Genomic DNA, 24,069 nt, shown 5'->3' on the forward strand with positions numbered 1-24,069 from the left:
TCAGAAGAATATACTGTGATTGTATTGCCTTCCAAATTCAAGTATTGTTCACCTTATTAACTGACATTCTTAAAGATTTGTAATAATTTCAGGCCACCCAAAAACATTTAAGAATTTAGACCTGAATATCTTACTATGTTGGAGAATATAAACCTTTAAAATAATTTTTCCCCTTTTGGTGTGGTCAAGTTCCATTCCATTTTGTCTGAACGGAAGTCACTTGGCACCCCAGAAAGACTGTAATTTGTGTGGTACCCCTAGTATTTAAAAAACATTTAAAATTGAAGAATGAATGTGAGAGCCTTCAGAAGAAACAGACAATTGTTAGTAGTTTGCAGATTTTTTAAAAATGTCTTTCTAAAGTGCACTTTTTATTTTTATTTTTATTTTTTTATTTTTTTTACAAATAGTTTATTGTCAAATTAGTTTCCACATAACACTCAGTGCTCATCCCCACAAGTGTCCTCCTCCATGCCCATCCCCCCTCCCCCCCACATCCATCAGTCCTCAGTTTTTGTCAGCATTCAAGAGTCTCTCATGGTTTGCCTCTCTCCCTTTCCCCCACCATTTCCGCCCTTCTTCTCCCCCTTGTTCCTCCGTCAAGTTCCTCCTAATCCTCCTATACGTGCAAACATATGATATTTGTCCTTCTCTGCCTGACTTATTTCGCTCAGCATAACACCCTCAAGGTCCATCCGTGTTGCTACACATGGCCAGATTTCATTGTTTCTCATTGCCATGTAGTATTCCATGGTATAGATAAACCACATCTTCTTGATCCATTCATCTGTTGATGGACACTTAGGCTCTTTCCATGTTTTAGCTACTGTGGAGAGTGCTGCTATGAACATTGGGGTACATGTGCTCCTATGCATCAGCATTTCTGTATCCCTCGGGTAAATTCCTAGCAGTGCTATTGCTGGGTCATAGAGGAGTTCTATTGTTAATTTTTTGAGGAACCTCCACACTGTTTTCCAGATGGGCTGTACCAGTTTACATTCCCACCAACAGTGTAGGAGGGTGCCCGTTTCTCCACATCCTCGCCAGCATCCAGAGTTCTCTGATTTGCTCATTTTAGCCATAAAGTGCACTTTTTAAGTGGAAGTTTTCTGCACATTTCCAAATGCATTACTTGTACATGATTTTGATTGTTCCTGGAGAATCCTATAGATTCAGCATTCATTTCTCATTTTTTAAAAGTTCATTTATTTAGTATGAGATACAGAGTGCATGTATGCACAAGCAGGGGACAGTCAGGGAGAGAGGGATCCGTGCTGCCTGCGTGCATGGAACCTGGTGCAAAGCTCCATCTCAGGAACCGTGAGATCACGGCCTGAACCACCCAGGTGCCCCATCATTCATCATTTCTCATTATAAGAGAGAGAGATGTTTGGGTAACTTAGGCATTAGATGTACATTTTGAAGAATTCTGTTGTAACTACATTTATTAAGAGTTTCAGCTGAGTTTATAGATGAGAAGAAAGGCCTCTGTTGCCAAAGGCATGATCAGGATTAAGCTTTTTTTAAAAAAATGTTTATTTATTTTTGAAAGAGAGGGAGAGTGCATGGCATGCAAGTGGTGGTGGGGGGGGGAGAGAGAAGAGAGAGATGGGAACTGAGGATCCCAAGCAGGCTCTGCACTGACACCAGAGAGCCCCGATGTGGGGCTTGAATTCAGGAACCGGTGAGATCTTGACCTGAGCCGAAATCAGAGACTTAACTGACTGAGCCACCCAGGTGGCCCTCAAGGTTAAGTTTTTTTTTTTTAATGTTTTATTTATTTATAGGAGAGAGAGAGAGACAGTGTGAGCAGGGGAGGGTCAGAGAGAGAGGGAGTCACAGACTCTGAAACAGGCTCCAGGCTCTGAGCTGGCAGTCAGCATAGCGCCCGACGCGGGGCTCGAACCCACGAACCGCGAGATCATAACCTAAGGGAAAGGTGGATGCTTAACTGACTAAGCCACCCATGGCGTTCCCATCAAGGTTAAGTTTTAAACCTTGTATATGTCACTCTGGGCTTTCACCGATTCTGCAGTATATAACATAAGTAATTTAACAATCTTGTGAAGAGTAATTTAATTTTTTTGCTTTTTATTTTGTTTTGTTTTCCAAATCACAGAGCCAGACTTGGAAAATTGGAAGACTGATAGAGGCAGGGGCCACGGACTGCAGGAGTGATTGCAGAGATAGAGGGAAAGAGGGATGGAGAGGGAGAGAAACTATTGCATCACAACTTGGCATAAAAAGTCTCATAGTGACTATTCTGAGTTATTGGAATTAGGTTTGTTATTCTCTATTTAGGAAAAAGAGGAATGTAGAAAACGTTTTGGAAAAATATCATTGAGAAGGGCTAATATAAACTGGGTACTTGTGAGGGTAAACTCGGATGTCAAGCACAGTATTTATTGAGCACCTCTAACAGGGGGATACATTCAAACATTGTTCTGCCTTCAAGAAGTTTACAAACATATACTCGAAAAACTAACAGTGGAAGCAGCATGTGTTAAGATTTCGATACAGACAGTAAGAGCCAAAGGAGATCAGGGAAGGAAAACAGCTCTGTGACTGCCAAGAGCTGAAAAGGAGGTGGGTCTCAAGCTAGGCTGGGGAATGACTGAAGAGGGATGAGGAGACAGAACACCCGCTGACACAGGGGGAAAGGGAGTCACCTGTGGGCTGGGCCCTACTCCTCACAATGCCAACAGAGGGAGCATTTACAGACAGATGAACTGGCTTCCATTTCTAAGAAAAGAGAATCTCAAGTAAGCAGGAATGTAAGTTTCTATTTTGAGATAATACCACCCTCCTCAGCCAGAGCTTCAGAGAAGTTTATCTTCTCTCAGACATCAGCGTGGTAAACGTTTAAAAATAAAACTGGTGGGTTTCAGGAATTATGCTGAACCAGTAGCAAGTCTTTGTTACTCTGAGCCAAATTATTCTGTCTTATCCTTAAACTGTCCATTGTAGCATCTATGACTATAATTGTTTGAAAACACTCATTTTGCTTTTCATATGAATCTTTTTCCTTTTTTCCTTCCTTTGCCTCAAAAGCCTATATAAATCTTATTGTCTATTATATCTTGTAACTTTTTACTTACGACATTACTTTATTATAGGTACTTTGGTCTGCCACTTTCAGTTGACTATAAAAAATACTTGGTGCAAATTACAGATCATTAAACTCTAAAGCTCTAACCATTATATGTTTAATGATTATCAAAGGTGAAAAGGGGATTTAATAGAGATGGAAATTTGAGAGTATAGATGTGTTTTTTCTTTTTAAAAATCTTAATTTTAATATGTTTGTATTCATTTATATAGCTTCTGATAACCCACTACTTGTGAGTATAGTTCATGGTGGTAAAGTAGGACTAAGAGAGAGAAATTAACATGTTAAAAAAGAAATTATTTAGTAGCTTATTAAAGATGATTAGCTTGTGGCTTATTGAAACCCAGAAATTATGTGACAGCAATTTATATATATGACATTATTTTAACGATGTATGTATCTTATGTATACATATAACACAGTAATTTTTTCTAGTAAAATTTTTTTAATTATGGAAAAATTTAAACATACAAAAGTACAGAGAACAGTATAATGAAACTCTGTACATGTATATTTTTAATAGTTTATTTATTTTTGAGACAGAGAGACAGAGCATGAGTGGGGGAGGGGCAGAGAGAGGGAGACACAGAATCCGAAACAGGCTCCAGGCTCTGAGCTGTCAGCACGAAGCCTGATGCGGGGCTCAAACCCATGAACTGTGAGATCTGCACCTGAGCCAAAATCGGATGCTTAACTGACTGAGCCACCCAGGCACCCCAAAACTCTGTATATTTATCACCCAACCTTAAAAATTATAAATATATAGCCAATCTGGCTTTACTTATTACCCTTCATTCCCACCTCTCCAGAATGAGTTTTAAACAATTCTCATCATATAATTCTATTTCATAAACACATCAGTTATCATAATTACTAAACAGGAAATATTAATCATTTCATGGATACAAATGCTATAATGTTTATAACTATTTGATGTTGAGATATTTAACTGTAAATAGTTGTTTAAATTCATGGCAATTCTTGGCTCATTGTTATAGGATATAAATTAACCAGATAGGTTCAGAGTCAGTCAGATAGTATTCCAGTTTGTTCCTCGTGTCTTCAAAAGGTCAGGACTATTCGAATGCTGTTAATAATAAAAAGACAATAGTTAGCCTAATTTTTATGGTAAATTTAACTAGAACCCACAAATACTTTCTGTACTTTCATTTCAGGATTTGGTTTTAATCTTTCTTTATAGACACCTACTTTGCTAAGCCTAGTTTCTTTTATCTTGTCAGCCTCTTCCATTTGTGGATTTAATAAAACCTTGTATATGGTGCTAGTAAGCTGTGAAGAATGCGGGACCCTCACCTGACCCTGGGTGAGGCCCGTGCTGCCCAATGATGCTGTAGAGTGGGACATGATAAGGTTGTAGTGAGGTGTCTGTCTTGGAGTAGTCACTGCTTGTTGTGTTGGCATGATGCATTCTGAGAACCTAAGTATTCTAAATCTTGGGTAATCCCTTCAACATGTAGAAGCAAAGAAAGGGATAAGCCTCAGAACAGAGAATTCCTTCTGTTGGCCCTTACTGCTGGAGCTGTGAAAGCCCTGGCATTGGCAATTTGCCAGCATGAATGTATTTTTCACCTAGCAACTGTAGCTACATCTGTCTCCCTGTGGAAGGAGAACCTTTGTGTCCTTTTCTTACCAGCAGTCAGGGTCACTGCACCTTAAAAGACCAACTGGGTGTTGCATTCCCTCTACTTTCTCACTGCCATGCAGTTGGTACGGTAGGAGGGCCCTATCCTCAGTTGTGCTTCCTACACCCATGTGTAAGTGCCATGCTCTGCTTTCTCCAATGTCACCTTTCCATCTGTGTGGGCGGGACTGTGGTCTTCTCGGTGAGCCAGAGGGCAAGTAGGGGGCCTCATTCAGGTATCTAGCCTTGAGCCTTCTGTTCTATCACTGATTACCAGGCCTACTTTAAGAGTATGGAGGACTTGCCCAGCCATTACTAAAGTAATTCACCATTTTACATTTGGCTGCCACTTAGCACTCCTTATGGGTATATTCCATGGCTGAGAACTCTAGGGGAAAGAGGGTGGTGGTGGAGGGGCTATGAGTTTTAGGTTCTAAGGCTCCAAACTCCAATCAAACTCCTGACTTAAGGACCACTTCTTATGAGGATACTGAAATTGTGTGAGATATTGCAGAGTTTATACACTAAGTTGCTTTGTGTAGCTTAAGTAATTCTTTTTCTTTTTATTGAACTTCTTTTTGATATATTGCCACAAATGTGTTTGCAAATTAGATAGTTCATGTCAGTAGAAATCATTTCTGAGGTTTCTTTCTGAGGAAGTAGCCTGGGTCCTCACACCATAAACCTATTTTCTTCTTTTGGAACATTTATTTTCTCCTCCAAACTCCTGTCATTTAACTTTAGGTCCTCCCCCACCCTCACTCCCCATTTTGTGATGTCTTCTCAGATGCTTTTTTGGGCTGCATCTTCTCTATGAAACAGTGGTCCTGGTGTTTTTGCCTGTTGCTTCTATTGACCAAAGCTATGCCTGCTCATTTGTTTTTGTTTTTGTTTTTTTTTTTAATTTTTTTAATGTTTTATTTATTTCTAGGAGAGAGAGAGAGACAGCGTGAGCAGGGGAGGGTCAGAGAGAGAGGGAGTCACAGACTGAAACAGGCTCCAGGCTCTGAGCTGGCAGTCAGCACAGAGCCCAACGCGGGGCTCAAACCCACGAACCGCGAGATCATGACCTAAGTGAAAGTCGGACGCTTAACCGACTAAGCCACCCAGGCACCCCTATGCCTGATCATTTGAACCAAAATCATTGATCCTAGTCTCTCCTGCTCCCCAGCTGCTATGGATCCCCCAGTTGGGACATTTCTATAAATTAGTTCTTAGGGTCTACGCCAGTGTCAATGCCAATATAGCTAAAATTGTGGTTCAAAATGTATCTGAAGGGAGACTGGTGACAAAGCACGAGAATAAGAGCTAGGGCCACTCACTGCTCAGGCATCCATGGTTTTCACGTGGTTCTGATAAGGAAGGGCCTGGAGTGGGCATCTTTGTTAATTGCAGAGCATAATGATGCCGAACCCAGGGCTATATTGCACCAGAATGACCTGACATTATACTATGGAAACCTTTCTTTCTAGGGAGCTACCCCAACTGAGTAAACAGTTGCTTGTGAAAGGGAAAGTCTGTCGGTTTCTATCACCACTCTGTTAGAATGGTGTATGGCAGTGTACATTATAGAAATAGAGTAGGAAGCTCTTCTTTTCGCACATGGCCACTCTTTAATCTTTTAAGTATGTGTGATGATGTAGAAAGTGTCAGAAAAGACAAACTGGTTGGTTCTTAACATCAAATAAAGAGTCATCGTAAAGGTTTTTGAACCACTTATCCCTCTGTTCATTAATTTACCTTTTGCCTTGGCTCATTAGGTCAAATGCCTCATTGATTTTGTCAAAAGGCAGGGTATGGGTCACCAATATATCCAGATCAAATTTCTTATTCTTGTAGTCAGTCACCAGCTTTGGCATAGAATCGATGCTTTTCCAACCTGTAATTTGGCCAAAATGCCAAGTAAAGACATGAGTTGGACAAGAGGTGGTTTAGTCAGTTTGTTGAGTGAATAAAATTATTAGGTCAGATTTGGGTTGTTTCAAACAGATTATCCTTTCCATCTTTGATTTCAAAAAAAAAAATTTTTTTTAACGTTTATTTATTTTTGAGACAGAGCACGAGCGGGAGAGGAACAGAGAGAGAGGGGGACACAGAATCCAATGCAGGCTCCAGGCTCTGAGCCATCAGCACAGAGCCTGATGTGGGGCTTGAACTCACAGACTGCTAGATCATGACCTGAGCCAAAGCTGGACGCTCAGTCAACTGAGCCATGCTGGTGCCCCAGATTTTCTATACTTTTATTTACTTAAAAGTTTTTCTTAACAAGGAATGTTAAGATTAGTTTCTGTTTCTAGATAAAGAATTATCTCCGTTTGGCAGAATTTACCTTTTGTTCCTCTTGTGTTGGTTCATTTTAATGCAAAATGAACTTCAGTTTGCAAATTGTCATTATCCTTCTATACAAACTTTCTTTATTCTCAAACAATTACTAGAATAGCTTTTAGGCAGTCTCTAGATATGTTATTAGGCACTCAATATTTAAACAATATTTTTTCTTTTCCATTCAATAATTTCATTATAAGAATTTAAGTACCACTTTGGAGAAGATTAAAAGAGGGGGGAAAAACTGACCACCAAAGCATGTTCCATTTACGGTACGGCCCATTATGAGCTCCACTGGAGATACAGTCAATCCTCTCATTTCAGAGTCTACCCCGATGAAAGTACATGTTCCCCAGCCTGCTGTGGTACAGTCTAGGGCTGCTCTCTGGAAGGTCAAACAAAAAGGGTTGTTGAGTAAGTAGAAAATGTAGAACAGGAATCCTAGTGTAGGTATGCACAGTGCTTTAGAGCAAAGGTATACAACTCTGCATATGGGATTATTCAAGCTAAAATGGTCATAATATTGTTCATTGATGCTTGAGGCCCCACTGTTCTGTTTCAGATAGAGCATTCATTAAAATTTTGAGCTTCATCCAAAAAGATACTGAAAAGAAACAATATATTATTTTCTTCTGTTTTATACCATTGTTGTGCTGAACCTGGGATGTGTATCATTGCCTATCAAGAAAAATAAACATATGCGAAGTTAGGAAAGATCTCTAGAAGATATGATAAACTCTAATCAAGTTTTCGATGATCTGGGTATGTACTAAAACATTTGTGGTTCTACATGCATAAAACCAATCTTTGAAGTCATGAAGAGAGGATGAATATGTATTTATTAGAGCCCAGGAAATTAGGTACACACTGTAAACTTAGTAGGTCCCAAGGTGGGATAAATAAAAAAATGCTATTTAAAAGAGAGGACAAAACAATTCAACAGAATCTGACACTGGCTGCTGCTCAAAAAACATTTCATCTGCTTCCCTACATTATTTAGCTCTGACAGTTAGGTAGATTTATGTAATTAATTCTGAGTCATGGGCTACAGGCAGAAATGATGTGTGTGATTTCATAGACAACACAGAAAAGCCGTCGTGTAACCTGCTAACCGTTCCTTCTCCTGCCCTAACAAACAAGATAATCTCATGGTGAGATTGTGAAGCCACAAATTTGAACTTGACTGAGCTTTGATTGCTGGCTGAGTCACTACATGGAAAACAGTGGCCCAGGGTAGTTGCTTTGGTATTCTTATGAGAGAGGGTTATGTTAACCTACTGCAAGTTTGGGGTTAAAAATGCCAAGGACTGAAAACATAAAGAAGTTTGAAAAAGATACATCTGTGGGTAGCCATTCTACAAGAAGCCATTAGATGAACATTTAAAATCTTTTGAGACTAATCTTAAGAAAAGTGTAAACTTTGTTTTAGATCCTTTGACACAGTCAGTGCTCAACTTAATTCTGACCTGTTGCGGCAATTTTTACTTTTACATAAGTCCTAATAGGAAGCACAGCTTTTTTTTTTTTTAAATCACTGATCAATGTGTTAAAGAGGCAATTTGAAGTACAGTAAATTCTCCCCCTTCTCTATCTGTCTGTCTTACTAGTGATGGAAAATGCAGTGACCTACAACTTTTAGAATGTGTTTTCAAATTTTTATTTGAATACATATTTATTCTTTTGAGAATTCATGACATTAAAATTTTTTTAATGCTTATTTATTTTTGAGAAAGAGATAGAGAGAAACAGAGTATGAGTGGAGAAGGAGCAGAGAGAGACACACACAGAATCCGAAGCAGGCTCCAGGCTCTGAGCTGTCAGCACAGAACCTGATGGTAGAGCTCAAACTCACAAACTGTGAGATCATGACCTGAGTGGAAGTCAGACTCTTAACTGACTGAGCCACCTAGGCACCCTGTGAATTCATAACATTTCTAAATAGCAACTCTTCTACTGTGTGTAGTTTTTATTGGGTGGAAATATTTTTGTTTATGCTGTATAGAAAGATCACTGGAGAGGGGAAAATCCATAGATACTACTTGTCACCTGAAGGTAGCTCTTTACATTGACTCCTATTTACTATTTTATTTAAAAAGTTGTTTTCCTTTTTTCCTTTTCTACATTTCTGGAGCTTTGCTCCAAGCAAGGAATTAATCTCCCTAATGATGACTTAAGTAAAAATGAGTATTATATGCAAAACAGGGTTTTATTTAGAAGTCTCTCATAATTTTTTATGAGAATTACTTTTACTTTTCAAAACTTTATAGTATTGTCAATTACTGTAACTTCCTCCCAAATTGTTCTGTTGGGTTCTTAAGGCTGCTTTAGTGCACCAGAGGTCATTGAATTCAAGTTCACACCCATTACTGGAAAATCCTCTACAACTGAGAAATTATCTTTCCTTAGTAATGAAAACTTGGTGGATGGGTAGGTAGCTCATCTTTTTGTGATTAAAATAAATCTGTCCTTTATTTGGATTCTTTGGTATAATTCTATTCCATAATTTAAAATAATAATAGAACCTGACAAGTTTTAGTTCAGAGGTGGTTCTCAACTTGAGTAATTTGTAAAAAATATTGATATCTGGGCCATAGACTCTTGAGACTGTCCTGGGGTATGGTCCATTCATTGGTATTCAACAATGACAATAACAACTCCCCAAGCATATCTAAAGTGCAGTCAGTGTTGAGAATCTCTGTACTAGAAAAATAAGGTCAATGGGCTGAATTGAAGTGTTTGTAGAAAGTTTGAGCTGTGGAAAGTGGAGGAATATGGTAGCACATTGCAAGTTGCAGATGCCAAGGACAATTCAAAAAGCAGGGTCTGAAGCACTGAACACAGGGGAGCACGTGCATGATAAGGAGCCTTAGTGTATGAATTGTCAGTAATAGCTGACATTTATTGAGTGCTTATTACCTACCAGGCCCTCTTGTAAGCAGTTACATTATTATAATGAAAGCATTCTGAGAGGAGAGACCGAGGTAGGGAGCCTGATGCTCTCCGCAGCTATTCCCCATTTCCATTCTCTTCTGGGAAATGCATCAATAGGGTAAGAACCAAGGGGAAGAAATGTCTAAAGTGTGCTTCTCAGAGGCTGAAGTACAGAATTCAATTGTTTAAATAATTTTTTTTGTAAAAATTATTTTGAGAGAGAGAGGGAGGGAGAGAGAATCTGTGCACGTGCAAGTGGGAGAGGGGCAGAGAGAGGGAGAGAGAGAATCTCCAGCAGGTTCCACACTGCTTTATTTTGAGTTGGCCAGTGCAGAGCCCAATGTGGAGCTCAAACAAAACAAAACAAAACAAAACCATGAGATCATGACCTAAGCCAAAATCAAGAGTTGGGCACTTAACTGACTGAGCCACCCAGGTGCCCCCAGAATTCTGTTTTTTATAATCATCCTAGAAGAGGGTTTTGGGAGCCAAGTTGAATGAAGTCATAGATAAAAGGGCATAGTGTCATAGCTACTCCACAGATCTCACACATGAAGAAAACTCCATGGGCAGATCATTAGTTGATGAATTCTTTGGTCATCTCATAAAACAAAACAAAACTCAACTTAGTGTATTAGCACAAATTGGCATGAAGTGAACATTCGCTGGAGAATGAGGCTGGACAGTCTGGCAGGCTAACTTCTCCATGTGTTGTCGGTGTGGTTGATTTACCCTGTTTCTTGAGTAGAATAGACAGGGCTGGCTTTGTGGGCCTGCAGCCAGTGCAGTCGCTCAGGGCCCTGTGCCAAGAAGGGACTGCAAATTATGTAGCTCGTCTTGAGAGACAACATCTGAATGATACAGAATTGTTTAGGGAAAAAGATCTACCTTTTAATTTTGCAGTGTATGTGTGTGTGTATGTGTGTTTAATATATTGAAAATTTCACATGATTTCGATCTAATTTTGCAGCCCATTTACTGAGATCTGATGGACAGAACTGGATTGCTCATAAATTGCCAGCCTCTCCCTTCTCTGATTGTAGCTGGGAGTGGATACCTCCAGCTGTCAGGGGTGACACGTGTCCCTCTGTCTCCTTCCTTCTCTAAATCTGCCTCTTCTGTTTTTTTCTTTCTCATTTCTCATAGGCAGAATTCTTTTAAAATTTTCATTTTTAAGTTTTCTCTTAAATTTTGCTTAATTTCATGTGGAAGAATACACAGAAATATTAATAATCTATTAAGTAATATTTGTTATTGAGTATCAATAACAATTCATCATCATAATCTAATAGCTAATATTAATAAGTATTGTCTATATAAATATATAACTTACACACATATATAAATATATTAATATTAAATACAAAATATCTATATCAATATACATATATTGCCAATGTTTATTAATGTTAATAAATAATAACCTATTATTACATTACTATTATTAAAAATATACATACCATGGCTTCAGGTCCACCTGCACAGTCAAGGGCAAAATCCACCCCTCCATTGGTCATTTCAATGATGACCTCCTGGATGGGTTTATGTAGGTTTCTAGGATTGAGGCAGTCAGTGGCTCCAAGGGCTTTGGCCTTTGCAAACTTCTCACTGTTGATGTCAATAGCTATGATTCTGGAAGCTCCTGCTACTTTACAACCCATTATAGCAGAAAGACCAACACCTCCTAGGCCAAAGATGGCACAAGTAGAACCAGGGGTCACCTGCAGACAGGAAAATCATAAATTAACTTCTTTAAAAATGTTTTTTTATTTTTTAATTTTTTAGAGAGTGTGTGTGAGCTGGGGAGAGGAGGCAGAGAGAGAGAGAGAGAGAGAGAAAACCAAGCAGGCTCCACACTCAGCATGGAGCCCAGTGTGCGGACTTGATCCTACGACGGTCAGATCATGACCTGAGTTGAAATCAAGAGTCAGATGCTCAACTGACTGAGCCACCCAGGTGCCCCCAAGTTGACTGTTAAAGGAAGTGGTCTTACTTTTTTCAAATGGAGAGAGTAAGATGGGGGCAGGAGCATATAAATAAAAGACTGTCTATCATAAAACTGAATGATGTAGCCAGTGGGGGAAATCTGCCAATGTAAAAATGGATGAATCCAATATAATAATTGGCTAAATTTGGAGAATCATTTGAATGCCATTAGGATGATCAGCTAATAATAAGGAATAAGCCCAAGTGAAAATAATCCTCTTGTTTTCCTGTTCCCTTTAGTGTTGTCAGAACAAAAATTTAAAAGCCATGCATTTTAAAGGGTTTATCGATTTCCTTTTTAAGTAGATCAGAAGTAATTTATATTTTTAATATGCCTTATTTGGTTGTATTAGTGTTATAGTCAGTTTTGAATGAGCACCAATATTCCTCTAAGTGTGAATTAACTCACATTCCAAATCACCAATTAATTTAAATGGAATGAAATCCAAATTTCTTTTGGTTTTCTATATTTCCTGTTTGTTTTTCCTATATTGTATAATTTATAATCTTCCTTGATTGGTTGACTTTGTATTTGTGTGTGTTTCTTCAAAAGACTGTAAGTTCTTTGAAGTCATATTTTCTTTCACATTACAGAGTGTTTTATGTGTTGGGTCATTAATAAATGTTCGTTGCATCGAATTAAATAGAAACTGAATATACAAGATGATAAGGAAAGTTGCTGTAACTAGAATATGTTATTCTGTAGACTGGTATAGTGGCAAAAAAATACTACACAGAGAGACGCTTAATTAATATTTTCTAATGATGATGGAAACTGTTAGAATTAAAGCATAAACAAAAGGGAAAGAGGAATCTGCCTAAGGGAAGTACTGATACATTCTAAATTGGAAACAAAACTATTAAGGAATAGAGAGAATGTGTATCTCTTACTTTAATTTATGCATGATATTAGGCATGCATTACACTGACTTTTGCTACTAAGGGGGAAAGAAAATATAATTTTTACTAACATTCAAAATGTTGTTCTATATACACAGTGTGCTATTTACTGTAATATTGTGCCGTGTGTTTAGTATTTGTCCAAATATGTTTCCCTACCGACTGTGTTCAAAAGTTTGCCTGTGTCATCAAAAGCAGAAATGCATTTTTCTTATTGAGGCATTGTTATACACAGCTCCCCACAGTATAAATTGAATACACTGTATTACTTGTATTAAACAACTGGACCACTGTGTGTAAAAGTGCCTTTGATTGTGGTACTGGGAGAAAGGTCACTCTAAAGTATTTCTCCCCCCAGTTTGAAAATAGAATAATACATAGTGGATGATTATCTATTTGCAGAAAACACTGTTAAAAGACATTTTCATGCTTCCAAAGATCTCTGTGAAATGTGATTAATGTGTCAGTAAAGGATACTAGTAAAGGAATTAGGACTCGTGGGTGCCAGTTTCCCAATAATTATACAGAGTTGTGTCATCACTTTTCTTCCCAGAAGGCAATTAAACTTTATAAAAGCTCTGGCCTTTTGGCTAGAATTAGTGATATTTCACTTCCCTTAACTTGTTCCTATCAGATTCATTTCTCTTCTCTAAGCATCCTGTGAAGTGGTTTAGGTGTTCCTCAACAGTGAGAATAGGTCCTGGAAATTGATGTCAACTTGGAATGGATTTAAAAGAAAATTGTAGCTGAATCTCTAGGGTTAATTAATATCCTTGAAGAAAGACTAGAGTAGTAGAAGGTGATAGTCTGTATGGAGTCCAGACAGGAAGGAGTGGCTCAAAGAGCAATAATTCTTCCAGTGCTATCTACTGAGGTTACCAAGGTTACACCTGCTTTTAACTCCACTCAATTAACACCTTTCCTCCAGGAGCCTTTAGAATGTAGTCTGACTTCACATACTATTTCTAATTTTTATTAATGAATAAATGAATGAATTTTTTGGAGGGAGATAATACACAGATAGCCAAAGGTAGCATTCCTGTCTGCTTGGTTGATATAGTTCTCAGTGAAAAGTCTTCTCTTGATATTCTGCCCACTAGATAAGCCTTTCATTTTGGTTAGGCTGAGTGTATTTCCTTGACACTCTAACACCTCTAGGTAACCTGACAAAAAGGAGTATTTGTATTGCAAACCTGAGAACCAAGCCTTAGTAAGATTTTTAAGGGTTGGACACCTGGATGTCTCAGTTGTTAAGCATCTGACTTCTGCTCAGGTTGTAATCTCACAGTTCGTGAGTTCAAGCCCACATTGGGTGAGCTCGAGCCCCACTTTGGGTTAGCCCTGATTCTCTCTCTCTCCCCTGCCCCACCTCCTCCCCGCCACCGGCTCTTTCCCTCGTGGGACTGCCCCTTGTGGGATTCTCTCTCTCTGCCCCTTGCTCACTTGCCCCCCCCCACCAAAAAAAAAAAAAGATTTTTTAAGTGTTGTATGTGAACCTGGCTTCATTCATTCATTTACTGAAAAATTATTAAGCTCCTACTATGTGCCAGGCACAAGGCTAGGCCCTGGAGACATCACAATGAACATGAGAGAGTTGTTGCCCTCAAGGAGTAAATAGTCTAATGGGAAGGAGAAATAAATGGGAAATTTCTCCATACTGTGATAGGAAGGAAGACAGGGATAAACATAGATACTTCAGGGAAAACTGGGCAGAATACCTAATGCATGTACAAGAGGCTGGAAGGTTTCTGATAGGAGATGGTAAAAAAGTAGAGTCAGCCAGAGGAGGTAGGGAAGCTTTCCAGACACTGTTGTTCGGAGCCAGGTATGGAAATTCCCAGGGACACAGTGATTAGAGTCTGGAGACTGAGGGTCAGGCCTGGGGGAAGAGTGAGCCTGCAAAGGGAGAATTAGGGAGAATCACGGAGAATCACTAGCCCTGACGGAAAAGGGGAGTAATGAAAGGGGAATGAAATCTTCAGATTTATTCTTTAGAAAGACCACTCTGGTTGCATTTTGCAGTTTGAACTCGAGGGACAAAGAGTGATGTCAAGGAGGTTCAAATAAGGGGGTTGTTTGAGGCATCCAAATGATAGTGACATCTCTCCAGTCTTTCGTTAAAGTTTTGTGAAAGCTTCTAAATCCCACTATGGGATTTCAGGGATGCATACCATCGGGGCTGCCACCTGAGACACTCCCTTGGAGCCACAAATGGGCAGGATGAGAAGCAGAGATGAATTACCACAGTTTGAGGCAGAGAAATCTGCAGGGTCAAGGAGATAGCAGAAGTGGCTATATGGAGATGGCTGGGGATTTCTGTAGTTTCGGTTGCCTCTTGGCTGGATCTGCTGTCCCAGGATGAACATTGCTATTTAGGAGCCATTTTTAAGCATGCTGTATTTAAGGCAGGGATGGTCTATATCAGGATAGGGAAAAGAAATTAACCTCAACCAGGTGCCAACTACATGCCAGCTGCAGGCGAGGTATCTTATATATGCTATATGATTTAATATCCCCATAACTGTTTGTAGGAAATGTTACTGCAGAGAGGGAGGAGTAGAGAGGTTAAGAACTTGCCTAAAATCACAGAGGTAATAAATTACAGAGCGAGGGCTTAAAGACAACAGATGATTTACCACTCTGTTTCCTAGTAAATTCTATCTTATGCAGCCTGGTGATTGAATACCCACTTTTACCTTGGCAGTGTTGATTGCAGCTCCGTAGCCAGTTGAAAACCCACATCCAAACAGACAAACTCTCTCTAAATTTGCATCATCATCAATTTTGGCAAGATTTATATCTGACACTACGGTGTATTGAGTGAAGGTACTGGTTCCCATGAAATGGTAAATTGGTTTTCCTTTGCAGGTAAACCTGCTGGTTTTGTCATCCATTAGTTCTTGATCAACAATAGGATTTTTGACTAGACTAGAAAATTAAAAAAAAAAGACACACAAAGGAGAACGTAAATGAACCACTGATTATACTCCTGAAAATATTTCTGGGCATTACGTGTTTGTTATGACAATTTTATGAGAAAAATTGAGAAAATGACTTGAGATTTTTCACATAAATATAATCAGAAGTAGTTTAAAGATAATAAACTTTTTGTTGAATACTTTTTATGGGCCAGAAACTCTCTTAGGGGTTTACATGTATCAATTCTTAAAAAAAATTATAATGGAAAGCTATATAATGGAAAACTATACATAAAAGTAGAAAGTCTAGGTTGTTGAATATCTGTACAACCATATCCCACCTCATGGCTGATGTCATCTGTTACCTGCCACCCCCACCAGCTCCCACTCTCCTCATGGGACTATTTTGAATTAAACCACAGACATTACTATTTCATCTGTAAATATTTCAGTATGTATCTCAAAAAGATAGACCTTCTAGGTTGACAAATTGCATTTGGTTGATATGTCTGTTAAGTCTCTCTGACTTTATAGATTCTCACTTCTCTCCTTATTTTTTTTTCTTTGCAATTTATTTGTTGAAGAAACAGTCATCTGTTCTGTACAGTTTTTCTCATTCTGGATTTTTCTGATTACCTTCCTGTAACTGGGTTTTAACATGTTTCTCCATTCTTGTATTTCCTCTAAACTAGTGTTTTCAATCTGGTTGATTTAATTCAGGTTTTATATTTTTGTAGGAATATTTCAAAGGCAATGTGTATTTTCATCTGGAGGCACATACGACCTTATTATCTCTCTTTATGTAATGTTAGAAAGAATTTATGATTATAGACAAAATCTCTTATTTCATTAAGAGTTTGCAAAAGGGTATATTAATTCTTTAAATACCTACAACAATGCTGTGAAATAAGCATTATTACTATTCCCATTTTATAGACAAGGAAATTGAGGCATAGTGATTAGATGTAAGAGTAGTACAATTTTAGCTTCTGAAATAACTAGTTTCAATTAGCATTAAGGACAAATAGGTTTTGGACTCCTGAGTCTGACTGCTCGTGTTCAAAATCTAGTTCTTTTTTTTTAATTTATAATTTTTATTTATTTTTAAGAGAGAGAGAGACAGAGACAGAGGCAGAGGCAGAGTGTGAGTGGGGGAGGAGCAGAGAGAGAGGGAGACAGAATCTGAAGCAGGCTCCAGGCTCTGAGCTATCAGCACAGAGCCCGACATGGGGTTTGAACTCATCAACCATGAGATTATGACCTGAGCCAAAGTCGGACCCTCAACCCATTGAGCCACCTAGGTGCCCCTCAAAATCTAGTGCTAAGACTTTTATCTGTGTGGTCTTGGAATAAATTACTTTACTGAGCCTCATTTCATCCCTCTCTCATCTCCTTTGGAGGTAGCTACTATTTTGAGTTTAGCATTTATCATTCTAGTGATGTATTTATACCTTTACTACATATACTTGTAACCATAAATTACACTGTATATGTTACTGTTTTAATATGATATCTTACTAAACATATTTGTCAGCAACTTGCTTCTTTCCCTTAACATTATGTGAGATTATTCTGTGTTGTTGTATGTAGATCAAGTTTAGCCCTTTTCAATTGTTGTATAGTATTCCATTGTGTTACTACAGAGCACTTTCTTAATCCATTCTCTTATTGGTGGACATTGAACTATTTTTTTTAAATAGTTTATTATCAAGTTGGTTTCCATATAACACCCAGTGCTCATCCCCACAAGTCCCCTCCCCCATGCCCAAAACCTCCCTTCCCTTCTCCCCCACCCCCATCAGCCCTCAGTTTGTTCTCAGCATTCAAGAGTCTCTCATGGTTTGCCTCCCTTCCACTCCCCAACTATTTTTCCCTTTCTTTTCCCTCATGGTCCTCCATTAAGTTCCTCCTAATCCTCCTATATGTGCAAATACATGGTATCTGTCCTTCTTTGCCTGACTTATTTCGCTTTTGAGGATCATCCACACTGATTTCCAGAGAGGCTGCACCATTTTACATTCCCACCAACAGTGTAGCAAGGTGCGACACTGGGCTATTTTTAATTGCTGTTATAGATAATGTTGCAGTGAACATTCTAGCATATGTTTCTTTGGGTAATNCGTATAAATAAGCCAGATCTTCTTGATCCATTCGTCCGTTGATGGACACTTAGGCTCTTTCCATGTTAAGGCTATTGTTGAGAGTGCTGCTATGAACATTGAGGTACAGGTGCCCCTATGCATGAGCACTCCTGTATCCCTTGGGTAAATTCCTAGCAGTGCTATTGTTGGGTCATAGGGGAGTTCTAGTGTTAATTTTTTGAGGATCATCCACACTGATTTCCAGAGAGGCTGCACCATTTTACATTCCCACCAACAGTGTAGCAAGGTGCGACACTGGGCTATTTTTAATTGCTGTTATAGATAATGTTGCAGTGAACATTCTAGCATATGTTTCTTTGGGTAATTTTGCAACAGCTTCTTGGATACACCCAGGACTAGAATTCGTAGATAGAAACTTTATCTAGGTATTGCCAGTATATTTCCCCAGGTATTTATACCAATTCATATACTTACTAATAGTGTATAGAGCTTACTTGAGTTTTGTACAGAAATTTGTAAGTGGACTCAGACAGAACTTGCATTTTTTTTTCTACAAAGAGTTTATTGTCAAGTTGGTTTCCATATAACACCCAGTGCTCATCCCCACTAGTGTCCTCCTCCATGTCCATCTCCCCCCTCCCTGCCATCAGTCCTCAGTTTGTTCTCAGCATTCAAGAGTCTCTCATGGTTTGCCTCTCTCCCTCTCCCCCACTATTTCCCCCCTTCTTCTCCCCCATGGTCCTCCATTAAGTTCCTCCTAATCCTTCTATACGTGCAAACATGTGATATTTGTTGTTCTCTGCCTGACTTATTTCACTCAGCATAACACCCTCAAGGTCCATCCATGTTGCTACACATGGCCAGATTTCACTATTTCTCAATGCCATGTAGTATTCCATGGTATAGATAAACCACATCTTCTTGATCCATTCGTCTGTTGATGGACACTTGGTCTCTTTCCATGTTTTAGCTATTGTTGAGAGTGCTGCCATGAACATTGGGGTACATGTGCCCTTATGCATCAGCACTCCTGTATTCCTTGGGTAAATTCCTAGCAGTGCTATTGCTGGATCATAGGGAAGCTCTATTGTTTATTTTTTGAGGATCATCCACACTGATTTCCAGAGGGGCTGACCATTTTACATTCCCACCAACAGGAGGGTGTGACATTGGGCTATTTTTAATTGCTGTTATAGATAATGTTGCAGTGAACATTCTAGCATATGTTTCTTTGGGTAATTTTGCAACAGCTTCTTGGATACACCCAGGACTAGAATTCGTAGATAGAAACTTTATCTAGGTATTGCCAGTATATTTCCCCAGGTATTTATACCAATTCATATACTTACTAATAGTATATAGAGCTTACCTGAGTTTTGTACAGAAATTTGTAAGTGGGCTCAGACAGAACTTGCATTTTCTACATTGAGGCATGTAGAGTGGAATTACCTTGTCACCTGGAAAGAAAGGCCATGCATTGGATGGTACCTAAGATATAGCTTGTAAATAGTTTCTACCACATGCATTGGTGAAATCATCATTCTTCATGGTATACATTTTATATTCGGCAGAAAGTATAGATGGCTATAATATTTTGTTGCTCTACAAGATTGCTGATTCCCCCAATCATTGAATATACTGGGTTGTTTTTTGTTTTTGTTTGTTTCTTTTTTTTGTGGCAGGCAGTCAGGCAACAAATCTGCATTGATACCACTAGCTGCAGAGTCCTGTCTGCGGCTATGCTGTTATTGCAACTCTCTGCATCATGACTATTATTATTATTATTTTACATTTCTAAACACCCTGTATGCAGTAGAGCATCCTTATAAAATAGGAGAGGTGCACAGCAACAGACAGGATATGGGGATTAAACTTTACATCATTGCCATGTTTCACCATTTAGTTCACTTTCAAATTTTCTATTTTTCTACTTTTTACTCAAATTCAACTTAATTATGGCTTCTTTCCTCTGATGACCAAAGTCCAATAATGATAACTAACATTTTTTCAACATTTAGTATGTGCTAAGCACCCTTCTAACTGCTCACCCATATTATCTCATTTAATGTTCAGAACTGTCCTTTGAGATGGGTACCTTTTCTCTCTACTTTAGAAAGCAGAAATCTGAGCTGTGTCACAGAAAAGTGACTTGACTGGTGGAGGTCACACAGCCAGTAAGGGGCAGAGCTAGGACTACATTGGCCAGACCACTTCATGGATGCAAAGGTTATGGGAGCAGTTTGTTTCTCTGATCTTGTTTGGAATGGAATCTAATATACTTTTACATTTGGAGCATTCTCATTAAAGGAGGAAAAAATGATATAATTCATCCCACTTGACAAGTGAGTATTATAGAGCCCGTATTCCAGTATTTTGTGAATATGTTATAAACTGGGAGGTAAAAAAATCTCATTGGCATGTTCCATTTACATATTATTTTTATGTTACAAAGTTTCAGAAAGACACATAAGCTAATATTGACATATATAATATTTCTCACTTAAGCTGACTGTACATCCTCATTCTTTAAATTCTTTGTAATATTAAATTGTTTTTTATGTTTTATTTAGAGGAGGTTGTTATATAAATGTTTATTTGTGCCACTTTGTGGGTTGCTTCACAGGACAGTTTCTCAGTGCTACGTGTGAATAAAATGACCATATTTTACAGATTTTATCAATTCTGATTTCAAATATTCTGTCTTATTGTTAGACTGTGATTGCATGTCTTAGTTTCTTTGGAAAAGATGGTTCCCCTATATAAATAAAGATCAATATAATATATACTCCCTATATAAGTAGAGATCAATATAATATATGTCCCCTATATAAATAGCATGCAAAGCCAAGATTATATCAGTCCCTGAAATACCCTGACATTTCCTTTTTTTTTTTACAAATAGTTTATTGTCAAGTTGGTTTCCATAAAACACCCAGTGCTCATCCCCACAAGTGCCCTCCTCCATGTCCATCTCCCCCCTCCCCCCCCATACCCATGAGTCCTCAGTTTGTTCTCAACATTCAAGAGTCTCTCATGGTTTGCCTCTCTCCCTTTCCCCCACCATTTGCCCCCTTCTTCTCCCCCATGGTCCTCCATTAAGTTCCTCCTAATCCTCCTATACGTGCAAACATATGATATTTGTCCTTCTCTGCCTGACTTATTTCGCTCAGCATAACACCCTCAAGGTCCATCCATGTTGCTACACATGGCCAGATTTCATTGTTTCTCATTGCCATGTAGTATTCCATGGTATAGATAAACCACATCTTGATCCATTTGTCCGTTGATGTACACTTAGGCTCTTTCCATGTTTTGGCTATTGTTGAGAGTGCTGCCATGAACATTGGGATACATGTGCTCCTATGCATCAGCATTTCTGTATCCCTTGAATACCCTGACATTTCCATTTAACTGGTATCAGGAAAACACATACCTGGTTTGAAATTGGTCACTCCTGACCCAACACTTTCCACAATTCCTGCACCCTCATGGCCAAGGATCACTGGGAAGAGGGCCTCTTTAAATTTAGGATTGATAAGATGGGCATCAGTATGGCACAGGGCAGTGGCGACTATCTGCAAGGCAATCAGAGACTTGAGTCTTGTTTCTGTCATTATGTCATTAGGGTTGTCAGGATAATTTTAGGCCCAATGTCATCTTGAAACTTTACAACATTCCTAGAGCTCAGTAAAAAAGTTAACGTTTTTTGGGGGGCAGGGAGAACAATTAAAATATCAGCATATATTCTTTTGCTCTAAATAATAAACCTTTCTTTTCTTTCACTGTCACTGGAAAATCATACAAAGAGATAGAAGTGGCAATTACTGTTTTTAAGAGAGGAGAAATCAAGGGTAGTAGGGAAAGATTAAACAAAATCTTTCAGGCAGAGGGAATGCAGGGAACACAGGTTTCTAGGGCTGGTGCAAATTTTGTTAAAATTACATGAAAGGAAATAGAGGTAATAAAATTTTTATAGTTAAAAGAGAGATCAGATAAAGGAAAGTCTCAATTGCTAACATATCCCTTACTATTCAAGATTTCATTGGCAAGGATATCGTATTCGTCCTCATGTGTAAACCTGTAGTGTAGTTGCTCGCAGGAGAAATGTAAGCCGGGCCGGCTGTGGGGAAATGGAGATGTTGTGCCAGCTTTCAGTCTGTGATCTCTGTTGGCTCCGTGCTGTGTCTTTTCCCTGTTGACTCACGCCTGCCCGTCTTTAGGCACTGAAACCCTTAAACTGCTCTGGGCAGCAACTCAGGGCTTCCTTCTCCCTTGCTTTGAAGCAAATTTTCTATCTTCCTTTTCATAACACTTTGCAGTAACTAGCAACTGGAAAACGAAGAAAACCTAACCAATTCTAATCTGAAGTGAGTTCCTTTGTCTGATTCTCAGGGCTAATGATTAATTTAAGATAGTTCAATTAAATTTAAACCTGCTATTAATAACAACTGATATTTAATAATTATCCTGGGATAATACCTGTTTCTATATGGACCTAAAAATATGATTCTGCCACAGATGAAACTCCAGGTACTCTCGGTCACACCACGGAGACCCGAAGAAGCCGAATCTGCACTCAGTGCCCTTTCTGTACTATCTAGAAAAAGTCTCCACTTACCTGGACACGAACTTCATGAGCCTTGGGGGGAGCTACCTCTACTTCTTCTATGCAGAGGGGCTTGCCTGTTTCCCAGGCAACGGCTGCTTTGCATTTAATAACCTGAGAAAGAGAGAGAGATGGGGAAAGAGAAGGAGATTAATTGTATAATTAATATATAATTATATAAGATGTAATTAATTAATATTATATTTAAAAGTTTTAATATGTGTAACATTGAAAGAAGGTGGAGGGGAACCTGCGTGGCTGAGTTGGTTAAGCGTCTGGCTCTTGTTTTCAGTGCAGGTCATGATCCCAGGGTTGTGGGTTTGAGCTTTGTGGGGGGGTTCTGCACTGACAGTGTGGAGACTGCTTGGGATTTTCTCCCTCCCTTTCTCTGTCCCCCACTGCTCACTCTTTCTCTCAAAATAAATAAATGAACTTAAAAAAAAAGGGAATAAAGTGGAAAGAAACAAATCTATAGTCCTCAGTTCTAATGCTACTATTTTTGCTTAGGGTATGCTGTTCCTAGTGTTTAACCACACAAACACATAATTTTTGACAGCTGTTATGCAATATATATATATATATATATTTATATATATATAAAGTTTATTTTTGGGAGAGAGAGAGAATGTGTGAGTGGGGGAGGGGCAGAGAGAGAGGGAAAGGGAGGATCTCAAGCAGGTTCCACACTGCCAGAGCAGAGCCTCCCCATGGTGTTGATCCCACGAACCATGAGATCATGATCTGACTGAAACGATGACCTGAACTGAAATCAAAAGTTGGTCACCCAACTGACTGAGCCACCCAGTCGTCCCTTGAGTTTATGTTTTTAGATATCATTAATCTTATTGCACATACAATATAAGCTATGGAAAGTATCAAAGTACAAATAAGAACAAAAGAAACAAAATCCACCTATAATTTCATTGCTTATGTTATGATTTTGAGGTAAATCTTTTCAGTATTCCTAAATGGGATAATATTTTATGTAACATTTTATAATTATTTTTTTCTACTTATTAATATACCATAAATATTTTCTTTATTTTTCTCTAACTTTATTTCTAACAAATGCAAATTGTATTTTATTGTTAATAGCATAGTTACTCAAATCTCTTTTTTTTGCCTTTGTAAATAACATTTAATTGACTTCTTTTGTAGTAAGTATTTTGGCAAATTCTCAGTAATTTCCTTAAATTCCTAGCAGGAGTTCACTTAAATTCTTTTGCTCAGTTTTAAAATGCTGCTTTCTGAGAGTAATTCTGAAGGAAGCTTCTCTTAGCAAAATTATAAAGAGACAAACGAGAATGAGAAACAGTATATTTGCTTACTTTGCCCTGGGTGCCCATTTTTCTTTGGCAAACTGGCGTTGGAAGTTTCTTTCTGACTTAAGAATCTCTTCCACTCGATCCAGGGTGTTCAGTGTCCTATAAAGATCTGCCTTTGAATAAATACTATTCCTGTCCTTTTATTCACCAATCACTTTCCTCCTTTGCTGCTGTGATATGTAGCTCTGCCAATTTCTCATATGATTTGTACTCTCAAATTTCAGC

The 24,069-nt window shown here is 38.5% G+C and overlaps 1 protein-coding gene across 1 annotated transcript; it reads right to left on the reverse strand.

Moving 5' to 3' along the window:
• Positions 1–3,618: 3,618 nt before the first annotated feature.
• Positions 3,619–23,898, reverse strand: LOC144230114 (all-trans-retinol dehydrogenase [NAD(+)] ADH4-like). Its single transcript, XM_077762318.1, has 9 exons — positions 23,848–23,898; positions 22,532–22,633; positions 21,347–21,488; positions 19,283–19,370; positions 15,590–15,821; positions 11,468–11,728; positions 7,326–7,461; positions 6,492–6,630; positions 3,619–4,196 (listed from the first exon to the last, which is right to left on the reverse strand). The coding sequence occupies exons 1-9, from the start codon at positions 23,863–23,865 to the stop codon at positions 4,172–4,174; spliced, it is 1,143 nt and encodes a 380-aa protein (XP_077618444.1). The 5' UTR covers positions 23,866–23,898; the 3' UTR covers positions 3,619–4,171.
• Between the last annotated feature and the right edge of the window lie 171 nt (positions 23,899–24,069).

Source organism: Crocuta crocuta, unplaced genomic scaffold (genome assembly GCF_008692635.1).
Source record: "Crocuta crocuta isolate KB4526 unplaced genomic scaffold, BGI_CrCroc_1.0 scaffold83, whole genome shotgun sequence".
Classification (NCBI taxonomy): Eukaryota; Metazoa; Chordata; class Mammalia; order Carnivora; family Hyaenidae; genus Crocuta; species Crocuta crocuta.